The following is a 22,387-nucleotide window of genomic DNA, read 5'->3' as shown; positions in this document are numbered from 1 at the left end:
ATGACTCTCAACAAGATGGACTCACACAAGTTGTGGCTGCCGCTATGGGTTTAGGCACAGGACCAAGCAGTGCTTCATTCAGCTGTGCATGAGGTTGCTATGGGTAGGAACTGACTTAATGGCATCTGACAACAGCAGGAGTCTGCGAAGCCCAGTGTGTCTATGGAGTCCTACTTGAGTGGCTCCTAACGCATAGTCCCTGATTAGAAGTCCATATGTCCACAAGTCCCTCTTTTACAAGGCTACTAAAGGAACATTAAACTCAGAAGGAGTTACAAGAGAATTTCCCCACCCTTGCTCTGGACAGAGGGACCCTGTCCTCATAAGAATGAACTCTAAAAGCTTTCTAAAGTACTTACCGCTGACAACCTAGCAGACCGTCTTGTAGGCTACAAAGAGAAAGGAAAAACATTTTTTTGGGTGATCAATACAACCAAGTTGAATTAAAAAATCATTTTATTATCTTAAACTGTTGAAAGAATATTAGATATGACTGCCACCGCCCTTTTGAAGTGAGTACAATGAAACGTACATCAAACCCTCTGGCCACCAAAATATTAAAGAGATGTTATCACTTTTCTGAGAAATGGCATCTTCCAATTAAGCTTATGATAGATAATAAAAAGAAAGGAAAATAAATTTAGGCTCCAACCCCAACCATAATCTGTGTGTTTGTGATGTAATTCATGTAAAGAAAACTGAGGTGCTTTTAAAGATGTGAAGGCATTTCACTGTGTGGATCATAGCAAAGTATGGGAATTCCAGAGCACTTACTTGGGCTTATGCAGAATCTGTAAATGAAACGATAGGCAGTGTATTGAACAAGGAAACAGTGCATGATTTAAAGTCAGGAAAAGTGTGTATAAAGGTTGTATCCCTTTGCCATTCATATTCGGTTTGCATGCTGAGCAAAGAATCTGAGGAACTGGCCCAGATGAAACAAGAATGTGGCGGCAGGATCGGCGGAGGGCTCGGGAGCAACTTGCAACACGGAGGTGGCACAACTTTGCTGAAAGTCAAGGGGACTTGAAGCATGAACTGATGGAAAGCAAAGGCTGCGGCCTTCAGATTACGCCTCAATACAAATAAGACAAAAACCTCCACAACCGGATCACAAGCAACGTCATGACGAATGGAAGAAATATTGACGTTGTCAAGGATTTCATTGTACTCGGATCACAGTCAACACCCATAGACACAATAGTCAGGATGTCCAATGGCCTGTTGCATCGGTCACATCTGCTGCAAAGGACCTTTAAAGTGTTAAACAGCAAGGAGGTCACCTTGAGGACCAAGGGGTGCCAGACCCAATCCAAGCATCGCAACTACGGGCACGGCAATCTCCAGTCTGACTCTTCTTTCATCTGACTCTCTTAGAAATGGAATGAAACCTTACACGGTATCCATGGAGACACTTATAATTATGGAGCAACCAAAAAGAGTGGGAGTTCCCCATCTCATTACTGTGGTAAAAAGTAAATGACTGAAAAATTCAAGCAGTTACAAGGGAAAAATAACTTGACTGGTTTTAAAAAAATGTTTAGCCAATTAAAAGAATATGTTCAAAGATGTAAGCAGAGTAAAAACTGTACTAATCTCGGCTCTAAATTTGGAATTGGAATTTTTGGGAATCGTTTTTCTTATTCAAGGATGTGGCGAATAAACAGCAAAAAATGAAAATAACAACTTTCAGGCGTTACAAATACGTCAGAATCGACATTCTATTTAAGAGTACGAGGGTATAAAAGTACTGCTACTATAATTCTAGTTCATACTCGCACAGGTTTAGTTCAAACAAAACGTCATGATTGCCGGGGATCAGTGGAGGATTGCAGGCAAGTTCTCTGAGAAATACACTTGTCTCCTTAGGGCACCTTAAAAAAAAGTTCCATCGAAGCAGTGGCTTCCTAGGAACTGAGAGGTCAGCTCTAAAGCTTATAGTGACTGTGCTGTGGGAGCCCAAAGGAGTAATTTTGATAACATGGCTCCAAAAAGATGTAGGACCATCCTAGGGTCCTACATAGAAAGGTTGAAGAAAATGGAAAACTGCATTTGTGAGATAAAGGCCACAGAGTTGTGCCGAGGGGTTTTCCCATCACCACAGTGTTCCTGCTCATTTCTCGAGGGCAACAAAGGCTGGCCGATGGCAGTTTTGTTGGGAAACCTTATCCCAGTCTAAAGGTCACGTCTTGCCATTTCTAACTTCCTTCTGTTCCCCAAGCCCAGAAAAACACTGACAAAAAACTCGTAATGCGAGTCCCTTAAAGTTGCCAGAATTGTCGTTTTGACGTGTAATGGAACACAGAATTCCTCTGGGAAGGGTTCCCAAACTGAAAAAACACCAAGCAAACAAACTCACTTCCATTGAGTTGTTGACTCACAGGGACCCTAAGGGCCAGGGTAGGACTGCATGTGAGTTTCTGAAATTGTAATTCTTTACAGGATGAGAAAGCCCCACCTTTCTTCTGCAGACTGGTGGTGGTTTTGAAGTGCAGACCTGGAGGATCACAGCCCAATAAGAAGTGTACAGTAGCCTCCCATTTTGATAGCATTTTCCAGTAAGTTTCTTTGACTGATTCTCACATAGCCAATCCTGGCTCTGCAGGGATTTCACATTCTAAAAGTACAGCTGCCTTTCTTTAAGAGTGTGCTCAGATACAAGCACTTCGTACTTTAGTCTGTTTTATTTCTTGCTCTACCTCCAGTAGAATAAAGTACTTTTAACAGACGCTTAGTAGACTGTTGAGAAAGATTTGCTTTAATAAAATAAAATGAATTCAAGCGTGCCCTAATTCTGATGGCCGCATACAGACTTTGCCTTATTGGAAGAACTTCCAGGACTCCAGTCATTTTTCTAAAGGGGTCAGTTGGAACCCACACAATGATTAGGAGGCATCTCTTAGGTCAGGCTAGGTCGGTTGGTCAGGTCATACTGGAAGAAGTATTTCTTGTCATCTCTTTATCTAAGGATTTGCTGAAAATAGCCGGAGGAAGCTAAACTCATCTTTCTTTAAACTACAGAGAGGAAAAAAATGGGGAGCTAGAACTTCCTATGAATAATTTTAACCTTGGGGTCTTGAAGAAAGATCAGAGGCGGGCTTAAGGCCAGCCAGCAGAATGTGGTTGGCTGTGATAAATTCACTGCATAGTGCAGCAAGTGGGTGCTGAGCTCAGCACACAGCTCAGGCCCCAGCCAGTGAAGTCACATGGCAGGAATACCAGTGCCAGACAGATTCTCCACAGCAAACACCGCAGTGATGTGAGCGCCTCTCCAATGGCTGCTTCCACGAGGACGCACACAGGAGTCACTGGGAGTCAGAACCCAAATCCTGCGATCCTTTTCCTGGGAGATTTAATTTAAAAGTTACACCTCATAGTTGCTTTTGAGTTAATTCTTACCCATGCATGTTAGAGTCATGTGCTACTGTTGAGTTTTTAAAGGATGATATTTTGGAAGTACACTGCCAGGATTTTCTCTGGAGGCAACTCTTGGTGGACTAGAACCTCCAACCTTTTGTGTAGCAGCTGAGTGCTTGACCACTCAGGCACTCCAATTAAAAAGCTACGTTGCGTTATTGGGCAACTCCGAAGAAAAGGCAATATTGTCAATTGAAGAAGTCAGCTAGCAGGTACCTTCCAAAAACCAACTCAGTGCCATCAAGCTGATTCTAACTCACAGCAGCAGCCCTCGAAGACGGGAGAACTGCTCCTGCGGATTTCCAAGACTGTAACCCTTTACAGAAGGAGGAAGCTTCATTTTCTCCCAGCAGGCACCTTTGGGTGCTTGAGTCTGCTTTTGAGGAACACCGCTCAGTTAAGGACAGAATTTGGCATGGAAACTTCTGTGTGGTCTTCAGACTGTTCATACCAATGCACAAGCAAAGGGACAGAAGAGTGCTCAGGACTATGACCTGGGAGAGAAAGTGGAAGCCACTGACGAGGTAAATGGGCCTCATCTGAAGTCCTTCCTGTGTGGTGTTAGCTACGTGCACTCTCACTGTGGAACTTACTCATCTTTCAGGCACAGGGTCACCTGCTCTCACTTCTCTGCAGCTCCACTGCCTTGCAGGAGCCCAGTGTTGGGGCAAATGGAGTGGCAATGTTCGACACTTGTGAGAGTGTGAGGCCTTATGCTTATACTTGGTTACAGTTCATCTTGGAGCCAGAAAACCCCAAACCCACTGCCACTGAGTCCCCACTGACTAACAGTAGCATTGCAGGGTAGGGTAGGGTAGAGCAAGTCTGTTCTGACCTCAAAGACTTACTGATGCCATACAATTCAGGTCCAGTACAAGAATTTCAAAATACAAAACCAAAGTCAGTAACGACTGTCGGCGATGTTATTCTTCATGGCAAACAACATCCACTCAGTTAGCAGTGCTGATTATGTACGCAAGAATTCAGACCTTCCTGCAAAGTCCCATCAGTTTCTTAGGCTTAAAAACTTAAAAATGTTTAGGCAGCACTGAGTGTGACAGTTGGCATGCCAGAATTTGAAGTCTACCTTTGTGATTCAGGTTATTATTGAGTAGGACAACAGGTGGTAAGAAACATTTTTCTTGACTTGTTGACTAAATGTGAATAGTCAAGAGTTTGTCCAAAGAGTAGTTTTCAAGGATAGAAGGAACGCTTTTAGACTGAAGGGTCACCAGGAGAGTTGGGAAATCATTAGGAAGAAACTGCTGTCACTCTGGCATAAAAGTGCTGGGCAGCATGGGAAGGACTCTATGTTTTTTGATTAAATGACCATCCTCCTGGTTGGAGAAAATCCTACTGGAGGCTATTCTGCAAAATGGACTCTTCTACTTCACTGTCATGGCTACAGAAGCAGCATGGGAACCTAATCTCATTCTATGATAGTTGGGGATTTGTGTCTCTAGAGAACCTAGCCTAATACACGTCATGCCAAAGTTCACGGGCATAGCAGGATGCAAGTGTAGTCACTGGCCTGTGCGGAATACTGCCTGAAATATTCTAGTGGGATATGGTAGTCTTATAAGCAGTAGTTCTGATTCTGAGTCTATTCCGAGAAAACTCCAAAAGTCAAGTTGTTGAATTCTGTTTGCTGCCAATCTGTGTTTGTGGTTAAATCTCCATTTGAGTTGTCTCTGTTATATGGCCCTTGAGTCTATCTCTTTTGAGATAGAAAGAAGATTAAACAAGCAAGAGAAAGAAGCAGAGGTGTGTGAAGATAGAAGCCACAGAGATCTCCAAGAAATTAGGAATCGAAAGACAGAGATAAGGATTTTCCTCCAGAGTCCATAGAGAAAACTTTCCCTTAAAACTGGTCCTCTGACATGTGTTTGACACAATGGATGGATGGATTGTGATAAGAATGGTAAACTCCCCAATAAAATGACTTTTAAAAGTTTCTTTTGTTGGCAAGCAAAACCAAAACAAAACAAAAACATTGGTACTCTGAATTTGAACTTCTAAATTCCTAAACTGTGTGAAAAGAGATCTTTATTTGTTACTGTGGTATTTCTGTTACAGCACCACTGGGTAACTAAGACAGACTCTGGTACTGGAAGAGTGCTTTTCTAACACCTGAAATGTGGGAGCAGTTTTGAAATAGGCTCATGGGTAGAGGCTGGAAGAGGCCCAGTGGTGTAGTGGTTTATGTATTGATATGCAAACCTCAAGGTCAGTGGTTCAATACCACTAGCCACTCCTTAGAAGAAAGACGAGGCTATCTATTACTGTAAAGAGTTAGACTTGGAAACCCACAGCAGCAGTTCTACACTGTCCTATCGTGTCACGATGAGTCCCAATCGGCCTGACGACAATGAGTAAGAGCAAGAGAAGGTGCCCTGGTGGCACAGTGGTTACACTATATGGCTCTAAGTGAAAGATCAGTGGTTCCAACCATCAGCTGCTCTGTGGGAGAAAGACATGGCAGCTCCCTGCTGTAATTGGTCTTAGAAACCTGATGAGCGGCTAATTCTACTCTGTCCTAGAGATTTGTAGTCAGAATGGACTAGAAGGCAGGGAGGTGAGTGTAAAAGCCTAGATTGCCTGGAAGAGACTGTTGGGAGAATTATGTACTTTAAAGGCAATTCTGGTGAGGGCTCAGAAAGAAGGAGAGCTATGGAGACATCCTCTGTCGTCTTAGAGAACACATACGGCACCAGCAGCAAAATGTTGCTAGAAATGTGAGTATTTAATGTATTTCTGATAAGACTTTAAAAGGAAATGATGAACATAGCTGGACAATGGAAGAAGAGGCAATGCTTTTTATGGAGTGACCAAGAGTGTGCCTTAATTGTGCTCAAATGTTTGGTGGAAGAACTTGTAAATGATCAACATGGCTGGCTGGCGGAGGAGGTTTCTCAGCAAGATCTCAGAGGGGCTGCAGGGTTTCTCCGTGCCCCTGACAATAGATGTTAGAGGAAAGAGCTGGACGAAAAGCTGGATCATTGCCAACTTGGTCCCAGAGGGCCAGGCTGCCCTTAAGGGTGTCAGCGAGGATGGGGTCTTCATCCAAAGCTGAAGAGACAGGCATGCCATGTTCGAGAGCACAAGAAGAAAGCCTGCAGCTCACGGGGTGTGGCTGGATTAGGAGGATGGAGCCATCCAAAGTCGAGGAAGCAGAACTGCCACCCCAGTGGCCATGTTTAAAGGGTGAACGGGAAGCTCAAGGGTTAGAAGCCTCCATCTAGAACCCAGAGGGCATGGCCTTTGCTTGGGTGACTCCAAAGAACAAAGGATTATTTTCAAGCATTGAGAGATAGTGGAAATTGTTCTGCTCAGTTTCAGATCTGCTTAGTGCCTGTCATACCTTCTTTCTCTCCAGTTTCTCCCAAATGTAATGGAAATGTATGTATTGTGCCTGCTCTACTTTGGAAGCAGGTAATTTTTCATCTGGATTTCACAGGTCCGCAGATAAAAAAGGAATTTTGCCCTACGATGGAATCTGCTCAGATCTCACTCATACTTGACTTATTCAGAAGATGAAATTTGGATTTGGAGTTGTTAAAGACGTTTTGTGATGGGATGGCTGTGTTTTGCCATGTGGCCAGGGCGTGGACTTGGGGAACCAAAGGGTGGAATGTTATGGAACGAATTGTGTTTCCTAGAAACGTGCGTTGTAAACTCTGACCTCTGTACTTGTGATTATGTTCCCATTTTGGGAGCGGGCTGACTTCGTCAAAGGAGTAGGACTAGTGTGGGGTGTTTTAAGTCCATCTTCTATAGGCTGCGATACGGACAGCAGATCAGGACAGGGCGGCAGGCGAAGGTGGGAGAAGATAGCGGCCAACACATGGAGGCCGCCAGTGAACAGAAGCTGGGGGCAGAAGAACCTTTAGAGAGAGCCTTCCCCGAGAGGAAGACCCGGAGTCTTTTCTCAGAAAAGAATTTTGTTTGGAATCCTGTGATTTAAATCACATGAATAAGACACAAACACAACACACATCTTTTGTGTGTATCCTTATCAGCCTGACTTGCTTTTATAGTAGAGATACTGAGAAAGATGTTGCTACTATCCAAGATCTACTGTGTTTTCAAGATTTTCTGACAGACAGATCAATTCAAATGCCAATGTCTTCTAAGTGGTTTTCTACACCCAAATTAAAAAAAAAATTAAGGTAAATTACTTTACCTAACTGTCCCATAAATTGTACTTTGCTATTATTTTGTTTAGTTCTAGTGTTTATTTGTTGGTTTGGGGGCAGGATCACACGCTTCCCCTCCTGAACTCTGTAAGACACTGAACACGTAATAAATAGAAAGGATTTGATTATTGTTAGTTTTACTTTTGAATTGCTTTTTTTCAATAGATCCTGCTGAAGATTTTCCACTAGGCAGAATGTACAAATCTTATGTGAGGGTTGTGGTATCATGCCAAACTCTTCTGGATTACTAACCATAATATGCATCATCCAAAGAATCTGAAAGAGAAATCTGTAAAAAGACCCTTTTTAATTCCTGAATTCAAGGGTAAGGGTTGTAGTCCCCCCCCCCCTAATGTTAAGTTCTCTGTAAGAGTAAATGATAGTCAAAAAAAGAGTGAATGATAGTCATCACAGTTACCATCTCATTTGCTGTTTGCAGTCCATCTTCTAGAAGTTCATGATCTATTACCACTCAGTGTCAAACACAAGCATCTCTTCCAAGTTCATTATCTTTCATTGAACTTCTGTATTTTGATACAGGCCTTGGTAGAAATATTGTTTTAACTAGCTATCCTAAACTTAAGTGATTGAAAGATACGAATATTTCGGCATTTTCCGATGTGCTTCCATTGTTTGTGACAGTGAAATGACTCCTTTCAGGAGAATATGCAGAACCCCAGTGCAAGTTATGGTTCGCTTGCTAGAGCAGGGAGTGTATGGAATCACAGACTTTCATTTTCGTGCTGTGAAAGACAAACTTTGCTCTCCATGATGAATTTACCTATTATCTCACTCTTTGCCCAGAAGGGATTCTCAGCATCCATGCTTAAAGACAGTCACAGGGACTGACAGGTAGAAACGTAGTAAGCAACACTGAGTTAGTGGGAAATGCCTCATGAGTGTGCTGGGCTGAAACATACCCACAAGAAGCAAAGGTTGCACAGAGAAACTCTTACCCCTGGTTTAAGCAGTCCCCACAGCCTGGTTTGGAATAGTATTCACTCTGAGGCAGACAATCATAATCTTGATAAAATTTCCAATTAAAATAATTAAATAGATAATACCCAAGATAAACTTACCTCACGTTCAGCTACTTTGGGTCCATCTTTGCCCTCTGAATTCTCTGGAGACTAGGAGAGGGGGATTCAATAAATTGTAATTTAAAATTTGGAAACACATGTTAGAGAAACACACACACACACACACACACACACACACACACACACACACACCAATGAAGAAGAAACATGAGGTAAAATGCTAGGACCACATAAACCAACAGATTATTTTGCAGGGTAAAAGTTTGTGAGATTTTAAGAGAATATATTTTGTACATAAACACCAAACCCAAACGCAACTAACTGCCATTTTCTTGATTCTTACCACAGCTCGCCTCTAGGGCAAGGTGGGGCTGCCTCCATGTTTTCCTGAGGCTGTAACTCTGAGGGAGTAGAAAGCCTCATTTCCCCGCTCCCTGTTCTTTAACCAAACTAACACAGACACAGAATGTCAAAAATATATATACAAGCTAAAATTAATTTAAAAATACAAATAGTACAAATAGACTTATCTCTTTGTCTTTGTCATCAGACTAGCTAAATACATTATGGTATATAATAAACAATATATAGATGTGTAAGCAAATGAGTGGCACATATACCTAACCAAATAGATGACTCTCAGAATCTTAGACCCCCAAAAGGAAAGTATCTAAAATCTAAAAATGTCGATGTATGGTAAACTTACAGAGGAAACGAAAAGAATATTAGTATAAAAATCACGAGTTACTTCCGAGTGAGCAGAAGGAGGATGTCTGACTAAAAGAGACACAGGTACAGTTAATGCTATATTTTGATCAGGATGGTGAGCACATTGACTAATTTTATTATTTAAATCATGTATGTAGATACTACGTAGGTACAGTATATTTTATAAAATGTCTTTATTTTATAAAAATAAGAGGCTTTAAGTAGGTAGGACTTTTTATTTTCCTTCTTTAAAATGCTAAAAGTGAAAAGTACCATATGTACTCATGTATAAGCTGAACTGAATATCCGCCGAGGCACCCAATTTTACCACAAAAACTGCATCAAAAATGCGCTAAAAACAGTTTATACTTGAGTATATATGGTAGGTTCACTGAACTAAAAAAATCAAAACATTAGTACTCTTTTTTAAAATTTAATTTTTATCAACATACAAGTCACATATCTGAAAATTTAATAGTTTAAACATATTAAAGAGTTGTGCAATCATCACCACAACCAATTTTGGAATATTTTCTCCTTTTTTGTAGTTATTATTATTAGCTCCCCACCATTGATTAAACAATGCTGAGGCGTTAGCCCAGGAGGAAACATAGAAAAGGAAACACTATGAAAGAGAGGTGAGAGGTCTTGGAAATAAGTTGGGAAATTCCACACAGATTTCCCTGACCTCAGAAAAAGAGACCAGAGGGCACAAGCAGAAAGACGTGTTGTTTGGGAATACTCTCAAGCTGAGGTCACAAGTCTCTGTACTGAACACTCATACCAAGCAGCGAGCAAGTGAATAAAAGTACAGATCACCAAGAAAAATAAGTCCCATTTATAGGGGTTAAAGATAGGTTACTTACAATGAAAAGATAGGTTATTTACAAAGAATTATTTTGTACCAGCAATCAAGAACATAAGAAAATACAGAGTAATGCTAATAGAGATGAGGAATAAAACCCTGTTAATTGTATGAGAGCTTAAATTCTGGGCACTAGGTTTCACAGGGGTCTACACTTGTAAGCTCTAAATATGTTTTGAGTATCCACAAAGGTTCCATTCCAACTGAGTTCTCTCTGACCCTTACCTAGCAATGTGGAAAGCTCTGCACTCTAGCAAAGCATGTTTACAGGGACTCCCTGGCCAGCCCCAGAGGGGGGCAGTCAAACCCTAAGGACATGCCTGGGCGCACCCTTGATAGAAGTTGGGGTACTGAGGTAGTTGGAGGTCCTGGTCCAATCTTGTAAAACCGCTTTATTTGCAATAGTTTATGTATCCCAAGCATGGTTCCTTTCCCAGCTCTGTGGTCCTGCCTGCACTTGGGATGAATGAACCTGCCCCTAGTCATGATTGTGTAGTACTTTCCTTAGGGTTCCCTGTCTTGTTCACCCAGCAACATGGCAGGGAATCCTCGGGCACCATTATGGCATCCCGCACCTACGTGATTGGCCTTTGTCCTGTTAAAGACTTAATAAGCTGACCCCTTTAAATTTTATATGAATTTGGGGTTTACTTTTTCCTTAAAATACAACCGAGGATTCTAAATTCTCAGGGAAAAAGAAAGCCATTTTAGAACGCAAATACTAAGAGAGTTTACCACCAATAGGTCTTTTCTTTCAACAAAGATCTCCTACACGATCCAATTCAGAAATAGGAAGAATTAATCCAGATGGAAGGATTGGACACAAGAATGTATTAAATATAATGGTAAAAACAAATACCTACTCTTACTGCCATCAAGTGGATTCTGTCTCACAGTGCCACTACACAGGGTTTCCAGTGCTTTTAAATCTCTATAGGAGCAAATAGGCCCATCTTTCTCTCAAGGGGTTAGCAACTCAATAATTACTCAGCAGTGTCACCAGAGACCCCTGTATGAAATTAACAATCAAATCAAAATCATTGACATGGAGTTGATACCGAAACACAGTGAAGCGATAGGACAGGGTAGAATTGTTCTGGTGGTGGAAAGTCCTCTTTCTCCTGCAGAGCAGCTGGTGGTTTTGAACCACTGAAATAAACTACCTATTTTTAAAACTTTCAATAGAATTAATGACTAGCTCATAGTGTTCTATAAAAATATAATGTAAGTTACACATATAACTGCACAGGTACAGATAAGAGCTCAAGACACGCGGAATCCACAAACAGGAATGGGAAGAGTGATACCAGAGGAGTAGGGGAAAGGTAGGGAGCAGAGGGGAGGAAGGGGAAGCCAACTGCAATGGCATAACCACACCACCCCTTCCAGGTGAAAGAACAACAGAAACCATGGACGAAGGGCGACAGCAGTCGGTATGAGAGATGACAATAAAAATAATTTATAATCTATCAAGGGGTCATGAGGGTGGGGAGGGGGAGGGAAAATGAGGAGTGATATACTAAGTGCTCAATATAAAGTAAATGTCTAGAAAAGAATGATGGCAACATATGTACAAATATGCCTGTTACAATTAGTGTATGGACTGTAGTAAGAGTTGGAAAGCCTCCAGTAAAATGATCTTTTAATAAAAAGTAAAAAAAGTGAAGTTAATTTTAGTAATATATTTTAAATTAAGTATATTTAAAATATTTTAATGTCATTAGTTAAATAATATGGATTTATTTAATACTTAAAGTGTGGTCCCATGAAAACAATACCCTCCTAAAAGTTTCAGAAAACGAACCAAGAGTCTAAAAATGCGAATATAATACTTAAACTTCCAAACATGAAAATAAAGGAGTTACCAAATTATTTCATAAAATGGACTTTGAAAATGGCATTAGAATAGATTACATGAAATCTCAAATTTTTAAATTCTGTGTAGAATTGCAAGTAAATAAATATGAAATCTCAGTAAAATAGACGATACTTTAGTTAAAAAAATACAACACAACAAAACAAACAGCAAAAAAATGAGAAAGACAAATTATTGGACTATTAACCAAGAAAGAAACAGAAACATATGCACAGCTACTACATCTAGAAATGCTTCTAGAGTAAGTCTAATTCAATTATAAAGAACACCTTGTTTAATAGACCTTATTAATGAGATATTCTGAAAGCATTTTGTACTAAATATTCAAATTCAGAAGCTGTTTTTCATTTACAGCACATTTCCATTTAAATGTTCAATTTAAATAAGCAATGACTTGATTTGTATTTAGGATCCATAAATTTACAGTAGTTCTATATATCAGGTAGTTGCAAACATTCACAATTTTATAATTCAATTTAATACCAGATTTTTAACTTAAATGGGTTGCAATTAAATGGAAAAAAAATCAGTTTCTCAGTCTTTGGGCTGAGAAATAATAGCCTCACGCAGATGGTGGCTACTGAGATCTGGACTATAACCACCACAAAAGACGGTGGTGAGGTAAATAACATTTCAATATTCTAGGATCTGGCCTTTGGCAGACCAGAATAATTTTGTCATCCATTGGATTCTGGGTCAAAGCTAACCTTCTGGACAGGGCAGAATGGCTCCTCGTGGTTTCTGAGAGGAAACCTGGGGAGCTGACAGCTTCACCGTTCTCCTGTGGAGCAGCTGGGGAGTTTGCACTGCTAGTCTTGCCCAGCCCGGTGCTTAGCCCACGGCACCACCAAGGCCCCTGAAGAGTAATTTTAGATTTCATTAAAATAAAATTTAAAAAATAATAACTGGAGCTTTTAGGAATACAAATAGAACATGTAACTTCCATATAAGGTGGAATAAAGCAGACTTTATCAATTAAAGGCAAGGAAGATTTTAGATTTCTTCCTTTTCAAACCCAATTTTGCCTTAAGTCAACACCACAGAGGTTTCCAAGACTGTGGCAGCTGCTGCTGCTACCAGTTAATTCAATCACCTTTGTCCTTCCCGGCCACCCTGGCCCCAGCCCCATACAAAATATCAACTAAAAACTAAACTCACTGCCATCAAGTTGATGCCAACTCACAGCGACACCACAGGACATGACAGACTGCCCTTATGAATTTCCAGACTAATTTTTTTTAAACGTTTTATTAGGGGCTCATACAACTCTTATCACCGTCCATACATATACATACATCAATTGTATAAAGCACATCTGTACATTCTTTGCCCTAATCATTTTCTTTTCTTTCTTTCTTTTTTTTCCCTTTTCTTTTTACATTTTATTAGGGACTCATACAACTCTTATCACAATCCATACATATACATACATCAATTGTATAAAGCACATCCATACATTCCCCGCCCCAATCATTCTCAAAGCATTTGCTCTCCACTTAAGCCCTTTGCATCAGGTCCTCTTTTTTTCCCCCTCCCTCTGATTACTATAGAGGAGAGAGATGAAATGAAAATATGAACATAGCACAGCTGCAATCACCTTTGCTGGCTGTGGCAATGCTGAAGTGACTTCTCTCTGTTGAACCACAAGCCTGCACAGTGGTTCTCAACCTGTGGGTTGCGACCCCTTTGGGGTGGGGGTGTGAACGACCCTTTCACAGGGGTCGCCCGATTCATAAGAGGTCGCCCGATTCATAAGGGGTCGCCTGATTCAAATTAAAGTTATGAAGTAGCAACGAAAATAATTTCATGGTTGGGGGGGTGGTTGCCACAACATTGAGGAACTGTATTACAGGGCCGTGGCATTAGGGAGGTTGAGAACCACTGCTGTAGGACAAGGCAGGCAGGCAAAGGAGGGCAGTGGAAACAACCCCATGTCAAAAAAAGAAATGCTTGCCCAGCAGCATCAATATAAAGAGAAGAAAGCTTAGAATAAAAGAAGCAAAGCAGGAAAGAGAGGACCAGACAGTGAAGGGGCCACCGTTCAACCAATCTTCTGTAGGAACCAAAGGGCCAGGTAAAGAGCAGTATTTTTGCTTGACACGAGAAGGCAAATGGCAAAGTGGGACTATGAATTTGTGGGAATGTGGATAAACTGACGGCATAGCATTAGGATACCCCGAAATATAATGTCAGGCATCTGAAACCTCAAAAATCAGAAAAACTTCAAAATTTCATCTCCGCAGGGCTTTACATTTACCTTTGTAATCCTTTATGTTTTCCTACAGGGAAACTGTTAGATGAGGGCCAGTGTTGTCACTGACTTCAAGAGAACGAAACATGAAGCAATTGTCGTTGACAAAGGCTATTCACGTAAGGGTCTCCTCACTACTCCCACAGCTCTCTTCCAGTTTGTGGAATCAAGTGACCTGGCAGACAGGTGCTTAAATAGAGCACCTAGATGAATTATCTTCCCAATGTCAGCTCCTCATTCAACCACTGGTGCATACTTATTGTCTAAGGTCACACTTTGTACTTCTTAGGTACTTTGAACCTGTCACATATTTTAGTAACTCATTAAAACTTCAGGGTAAAAATACCAATCTGCTAAAGAGATCTTGCCCTTTTTTTAACCTCCTTGCCTTCCATTTAACCCTAGCTGTTGACTAATTAAGTCTGAATATAGGCTAATTTGTAAATAGTGGTGTTTATTTTCAGGGATTTTCCTTCAATAACTTGTCTCTTACACCTGTTAGGTCATCTCTAAAATCGATTCAGCTCATGTTATGAGTTTTATGTAAGAAACCATGGTTAGGGCCATCGATCCACTTTTTCTAATTCTTTTTAAAATTTTGCTTTTTTTACTGTGTTGGTTTTTTACTTATGGTAGAGGTATCATCTTTTGGATATGTAATATTAATGTGGGAAATAAAGCTAATGTATAGGCCTGTTCCTACATACCAAGTACCTATTGTTTTTATAAAACAAAATAAAGCCCCCTCAAAACACAAAAAACAATAAACCAGTGTTAAATTAATGTACAAGAGTACTGCATGTTTTCATTAAAATATACTGTATTTCTTGTGCATTGATATGACCATAACTTTTCTGTGTGGTATGTTCACATAGCTGTTTGTAATTTTTGTTAACTAGATCGAGCTGTCCAGCATTTTTTGGTATAAGTGAAAATCACAGTTAATCCTGAGTTGAGGTTATGCCAAATCCTTGCATAGAAAATGGTCTTCCTACTATTGGGAGAAGGTAATTTTTAGAATGTATTCATTTCAGCTTTGAATGTCTTTTATCAAAATGCTTTTAAAATAATAATAAAAAATTTTTAAGAAAAATGTACACGTATAATCAGAAAAGGTCCAAATATATTAAAACAAGCCACATGTACCTAAAAACTTCATAGTAATTTACTGTCAAGTTACAGAGGGGAAAAAAACCCAGAATAATACATGTAAATGACTCATTTTATAATTTTAGAGCCAAGCATGAATCAGTATTCTGGACAGACACGGGTATCTGAAGATACTGGCTACCTTTGGGGAGGCTGACCAGGGAACTATGAAGCTATCACAAAGAAACCTTTATTTTGTCAAAAGACCTGAAACAAATCTGATAAAATGTTCACACTTGTTCATTCTGAAGGGTAAGTAAATGTGTTAATTTCTGCAGTTTCCGGTATTAAAATTTTTTTCTAAATAAAATTACCTATACTAATAAAAAAGACCAAATGTCAACTTGTTCCATTCAACCCAGTTTAACAGTGCCGTATCTATTCCTTAACACAAACTCTCTGCCCAAGTGTACGCAGAGTCCTTTCTGCATTTCTTAAACGGCCTCTAAGTCTGGTTCATATACTGCCTCCTCGCTCTGTCCAAGACATATGAATTCATAATGGCCTCATTTGTGCGGACCCGAAGGACTTGGAGTTGGTAAGAAAAGCCACGGGCATTACAAACACGGCTTCAGAACTTGGGCTGGAACTGGGAAGGAGCACGGATTCCTTCAGCAGTTGATGAACTGTGCGATCTGCATTCCTTCTGGGCACAAACATGCCCAGCTCCTGCATCTGCAGGGCATAAAGCGTGCTAGAAAGGGACCCAACTATACCTTCCTTAAGACTAACTCGGGACCACCAGTCCTTGCAGGAAGCCAAGCAGCAGCTCAGAATTTTTATTTCACCAATAATCCACAAGGAATCAACAGGAAATATTACTGAACTGCTGACCTTCAATTCCAGTAAACAAGGTCATCCATCACCTTACAGTGAGGGCGGTGGGGAACAAGCCCGATTCTCTGCCTCCAAATTCAAGACAGAACCAGAGAAGGTAGACAAATACCAACACCTTGGAAAAGTTAGGCTCTCTCAAGAGTGGCTTGGGAACAGCCCTGGATGACGTCCCATTGCCATCAAGTTCTTTCTCACAGTGACACTATGATTAAGCTTCAAACAAGTTCATGGAAAATGAAATGAAGAGATAATGGAAACGTCTACAAACTTTTTGAAATCCCTTTGCACAGGACAGAGTAAATTGTCCCCTAGGGATTCCCAGGCTGTAATTATTATGGGAGGACATTGCTAGGTTTGTTGTCCCTGCAGAGTGACTGGTGTATTAGCAGCCAAGCATTTAGTCACTGGGCCCCCAAGGTTTCTTCCAGATGATCTATGATCTTTCATTGCAGAGAACACATGTTGAAGGTATGACAAGAGGCTGGGAAAGTAAGCCTGGTGCATTCAGCCACATGAGCAGGAAGCACAGAATCATCAGCATTGAGCATTGGACTGTTCTTACATTAAACTTCTAAAGAGTCTTCGTTGGTAAGCATGTGCTCTTAGAGTTTTACTTCCAAGACTTAAAGAGTGGTAAGAGCTGCACTGCTTGCGGGCCTTGGAGTACTTATGAAATTCAAATAACTATGTCCAGCAATCCCAGAACAAATACAGTCCCAATCCCTGGGTTACCCATGTAAACATGAAAAACCAAGAGCAAATAAACTTAAAACAGCCATTTAATTTAAATTTTGTAATGTAGTATTTTGGATTGATTTTCCTCTAATTTTCTGGCATACTAGGCTACTTTTAAAACGAACTTGCATATTCTGTTGCAAACCTCAATCAACAAGCTGGTGCAAAGAAAGTAACAGTGAGTTTGTTAAGCAAACAAAGCAAACACTGCTAGCGAGTGATGCGAGTCATAGGCATCCTACAGGACAGGGTAGAACTGCCCCGTAGGTTTCCAAGGCTGTCCCCTTTACAGGCACAGAAAGCCTCATCTTTCCCCCATCAGACAGCGGCTTCAGTGCAGCAGGGATGTACACCCATTAGAACATGCATAACAAAGTAATGAAGACAGTATGACTTGGGACATAGCAAATCCAGCAGCTCATGGTATAATTTGAGAAAATAATGAAGCCTTAATCTCTCAGTACTCAGAGAAATCAATACTCGGGTGATGGAATTTATGTACATACATCATGTATAAGGTTTTATAATCCATTTCTTACTGCAAACTTGAAACTTTCTGATAAGGTGCCTTTTCGTTAAGCCAAAGCCCAGACCCTGAGGCTAGCCTGAGGGCATGGTCAAAGATAATGATGGCGTGGTGGGTACCTTTTTATGACTGGCATTGAAGCAATGGCACCAACTAGCATCTTAATAAAGGCGAGTCTTTTTTTAAATGAACACACCCCACATGGCTTCAAAAAGTGCATGGAAAAATTCTGTATCTTTCAATCCCATTTTTTTTCTACAAACTTTTTTTAAGCCCCCTTAAGTTTACCTAACTCTTAATTCTTTCATGTTTCCCTTATGTGGCACATTATAACATAAATAAAAATGTGCGGTTATTAGAAATAAATATGTACGAGAAGCATTTTGTTCAAGAGCACAAAATTTTTGACTTAGCTCTGGGAGAGAATTCTTTTTTAAATCATAGTAGTGATACAAACTTTGCTAGATACACATCATTCAAAATCTCTTCATTTAATTGTTGTTAAAATGTTATTAAGTCAAAACACAAACCCACTGCTTTTGAGTTGACCCTAACTCATGGCAACTGTGTGACGGCATAGAACTGCTCCACTGGATTTCTGAGGCTCTACATGCGTAAGAGGGCACACTGCCTCATGTATGTCAGGTCTCATCCCAGTCTAAAGGCAAACTAGCCACACAGTGAGACTACTTTGGAAGTAGATATTTTAAAGATAACATGCCACCCATTATTTGCTTTAATTATTCAAAATTGTATCCATATACACAAAAGCACCTTTATCACCAATAGAACTGTTATTCCATGAAGTCTGAAAGCCCAGTGGTTCAAGCAGTCAGGTGCAAATAGATAGGTTTGTGGTTTGAATTCACCAGCTACTCTGCAGGAGTAAGAGGTGGCACTCTGCTTTCTAGCGATAGACTCTGGATTCTATCATTTCCTAGCTGTCGGACCCAGCTGAGTCACACTGAGTCACAATTCTCCCCTACACAAGAGCAAGACTATAGGGCTCAGTGCTTAAGAGCACACACTCTGGAGCTGAACTGCCAGGACTGCTACTCCCAATCACTGGGACCTATCAGAAATCCATTAAGCTCCCAGTGCCTCAATTTCCTCATCTGTACATTGGGAAGGGGAAGAGTACATCACTTACTGAGTGATTAAGAGGGTTAAGCGTATTAAGACAAAATGCTCAGAACAGTGCCTGCTTCATTGGAAGTGACCTAAATGTCAGTTATTGTGATTGTTCATAGTACTATCTATGAAACAAGTATAGTCTGCGTGCACATAGGCATTCAACTTAAAATTTAATAATGAATATATTTACATGTTAATATACTAAATTTATTAAAATATTAAATATTGGAACCAATTTTGCAATCTTAAAGTTCTTTTTCTATTCTCCTCCTTCTGAACATGCGAATTATTAACTTTATGCACAGAATTTATGCATTTGTATGTATCTAAATGTCCCTGTTTCTGGATATGTCTAAAAGATAAAATTATTACAGTAATAGACTCAATAAATAACCCTGACCATGGATCAATAGGTAAGTCAATTGAACTCTTTTAGGAAGACAGTACAATGTGTCAGAAACAAACAGCAAAAAAAACAAAAAATTCAACATTTTGACTAGGTTTGTTATCTTCAACACTGTTTTTTACATTACTCAAGAGACTAACATCATATTTCTCAATACTAGGCAGGCAACATAAATGGTGCTTATTTCCATCACTATTTCCAAATTGCCCACTTCAGGAATGTCGAACACTGTTTCAGGGGGAAAGAATAGGAAAAGGGGATCACTTGATAATGGATTTGCCAAGGGAATTTTAGTGTTATATGGAGATATTTTTGAATGATTTTTGTTAGTGAGAAAAATAAAGCACCAGATTAAAGCGTATGTGCTTTCACAATCATTACATTTGTTGTTTGGTTGTAGAACATTTATCCCTATAATTTCCGTTAAGTAGACACCACAAACGAGATCTGTTTGCTCCCAATCTATTCCACCTGCCATTTGTCTTTCCTACAAACTACAGCCTTACAGCATATTATTTCACTGTCGTTCTCTTAATAACTGAAAACATCGTTGGCACAATAATAGACATCCCCTGGCTGTTGTGTACAAGCCAGACAGTTTGCTACGTACTTTGTATTCACCATTTCATATAATTTCTACTATAATCCAAAGAGGTAGAACATTATTATCTCAGTTTCACAGAGGAGAAAACGGAGTCTCGGGAAATGAGGAACTTATGTCGCTGATTCCTGGGAGAAGCAAACTAGACGACCACTCCCATAAGAATATAAATTAAGTAAACAGGCTTCTCTTCCCTGACAACAATTCAGTCATCCAGTATTAACAGGACTGAGCACTGAGGCGGTCTGCTCTCTTAAAGATTCACAACCTTGGGCAGCCTACAGAACAGAGAAAAGAGAAGGAACTCGAAGGCAGCGGACCGCAGAGAGCTGCTGGGGATAAAAGATGGGCACATCAAGGACTGCATGGTCAAATGCAATTAAACTAGAAAACCAGACGTACTTAAAACCAACCTAGAAATTAAGAAAACTAATGCAACGTAAAGATCTTGAAGACAGACAAGTCGCACTGCCACTGGGACAAGGAACCTGGTGGTGCAGTTAGTGTCCTGGCATTGGGCTTCTAACCACAAGGTCCATAGAAGGAACCCATCAGCTACAACCGCCCAGGAGAAAGAAGAGCTTTTCTGCCTTTGTCAAGATTTACAGCCTCACAAACCCACAGGGGCTGTTCTACTGTGCTGCAGATTAGAATGGGCTTGATGGCAGCATGTTGTGGTTTGCTTCTTTTTGTTTGCCATTAAGTCAGTTTTAACTCATAAAATGCTAAATATGTAGATTTCTAGGGATTTATCTTTAGGGGAGCAGATAGCCTCATCTTTCTCCTACAGAGTGGCTGGTGGGTTTGAACGGCTGACTGTGGCTAGCAGTCTACTGCTCACCTAGCAGCACCACTAAAGCATGGGGAACAAGACTTTACTGAACTCCTGTGACTGGGAGTTCTTAAAGGCTAGCTGCTACTGGCAACCTATTCTCAAATGTAATGTGCCATGAATTTAACTTCCTCATACTTCAAAGAGTGGCTCCCTGGTGCCACAATAGTTAAGGGATTTTCTGCTAACTGAAATGTTGGCAGTTGAACAAACCCAGCAGCTCTAAGGGAGAGAGACCTGGCAATCTAATCCTGTATGGATAACAGCTTAGCAAATCCTATGGGGGCAGTTCTACTCTGTCACATGGGGTTATTCTGATTTAAAAACAAACTCAATGGCACTTAACTACAACGACATAACTAAAAGGAAGCCAGCTTTCAGAGCGAAACCTATGCAGGATCAGCTTTAGTAACAAGCTACCATGGATCTGCCCGAGATTAAAAACAAAACAAAAAACTATAACTCGACTCCTTTAACCCAACAACTCCTTGCCAGTGGTTTTTCTTTAGCACCTGGGAAGCCTGGTGCTGTCGCACTAAGCACATGACTGCTAACCATGGTGGGTCTGAGGGCGCAAGGAGGGTGTTTGTAAAGTGTCACCACTTTGGGAACTCCATGGGGCAGCTCCACTATTTCATAGGCTGTGACGAGTTGGAATTTGTCTCAATAGCAATGGAGTCACAGTTTGGGAGGCAAAGCCAAACTTTGTGAGCTTTTCCTAGTTCTTAGTTTTTCTTGTGGTTCATTATAATTTCTTACCCTGAATTATAAATATTTTATACATCTTAATTACCTTGTCAAATTGAAGAGCCTTAAAAACAAAGGAATTTTCTCAATCATTCAAAAAATATTGAACAAATCATAATTCTTCACTTACTTTCCCAAGGTGATGGCACCAGTATAAAGGTTATGATCAATAAATATTTAACAGTGAATAAGTAAATTGTACCCTGCTGACATCTGAATCTTTACTCAAATATAAGTTCCATATAAATATCTAATTTCTTTAACTCAGAAAGCATTTATGGATGAGATACTCCATGTCAGGTGCTTTCATATTCACAGGCTGTGAAACTAAACATTAAGATGGCAATTCTCCTCAAAGTGATTAATGGATCTATGTTATTAGGTGCCGTTGAGATGGCTCTAACTCACAACGACCCCCAGGTACAAAAAGCTCAAACACTTCTTAGTCTTGTGCCAGCCACACAATTGTTTTAGCCCCCTGCTGCAACTACTGTGCCAATCCATCTCCTTGAGGGTCTTCCTCCTCACCCCTCCCCCGACCCTTTATTGTACCAAGCATGATGTCCTTTCCCAGGGACTAGTTTCTGCAGGCAATGTGCCCAAAGTACACGAATCTACACTCCCAACGAGCATGCTGGTTGTGTTTATTCCTGTGGCAGTCCATGGAAGTTCCATCTACATCAGCAAGACCATAATTCAAATGCAGCCATTCTGCACTCTTCCTTCCCCACTGCCTGGCTCTCATAGACACACGGAGCAAGTGGAAAGACACAGCTGGGGTGACGTGCAAGAGACGTCTGTGCTCTTTAACACTCAGGTCTTGTGTGGCAGATTCGATCCCTATCAAAATCACTGCAAGGTTCCTAAATTCTTTTTACAAAATGACTCTAAAATTTATATGGGAATACAAAGGACATAGAATAGACAACGAAATTTGAAAAAGAACAAAATTGGAGGGATGATACTAGCTAATTTTAACTCTTACCGTAATATACTAATCAAGAGGGGGTGGCATTAGTTTAAGGGCAAATAGACCCATTAGCATAATTAAAAGGCCAGGAAAAAAA

At 40.4% G+C, this 22,387-nt stretch overlaps 1 protein-coding gene across 3 annotated transcripts in view; it reads right to left on the bottom strand.

Moving 5' to 3' along the window:
- HMGN3 (high mobility group nucleosomal binding domain 3) overlaps window positions 1-22,387 on the bottom strand; it is a 38,650-nt gene that overhangs the window by 4,451 nt on the left and 11,812 nt on the right. For 2 of the 3 annotated variants that reach the window (XM_075554858.1, XM_075554857.1), the window contains exons 2-3: window positions 8,693-8,743; window positions 360-389 (exon numbers count right to left, since the gene is read on the bottom strand). In XM_075554858.1, the coding sequence (XP_075410973.1) occupies window positions 360-389; window positions 8,693-8,743 (81 nt within the window). The remainder of the gene's footprint in view (window positions 1-359; window positions 390-8,692; window positions 8,744-22,387) is intronic. The other variant, XM_075554859.1, reaches the window with a different exon arrangement.

This window comes from Tenrec ecaudatus, chromosome 7, assembly GCF_050624435.1.
Source record: "Tenrec ecaudatus isolate mTenEca1 chromosome 7, mTenEca1.hap1, whole genome shotgun sequence".
In the NCBI taxonomy this organism is placed as follows: domain Eukaryota; kingdom Metazoa; phylum Chordata; class Mammalia; order Afrosoricida; family Tenrecidae; genus Tenrec; species Tenrec ecaudatus.
Note: the sequence above shows the minus strand (reverse complement) of the source record. Positions and strands in the feature narration are given on the sequence as shown.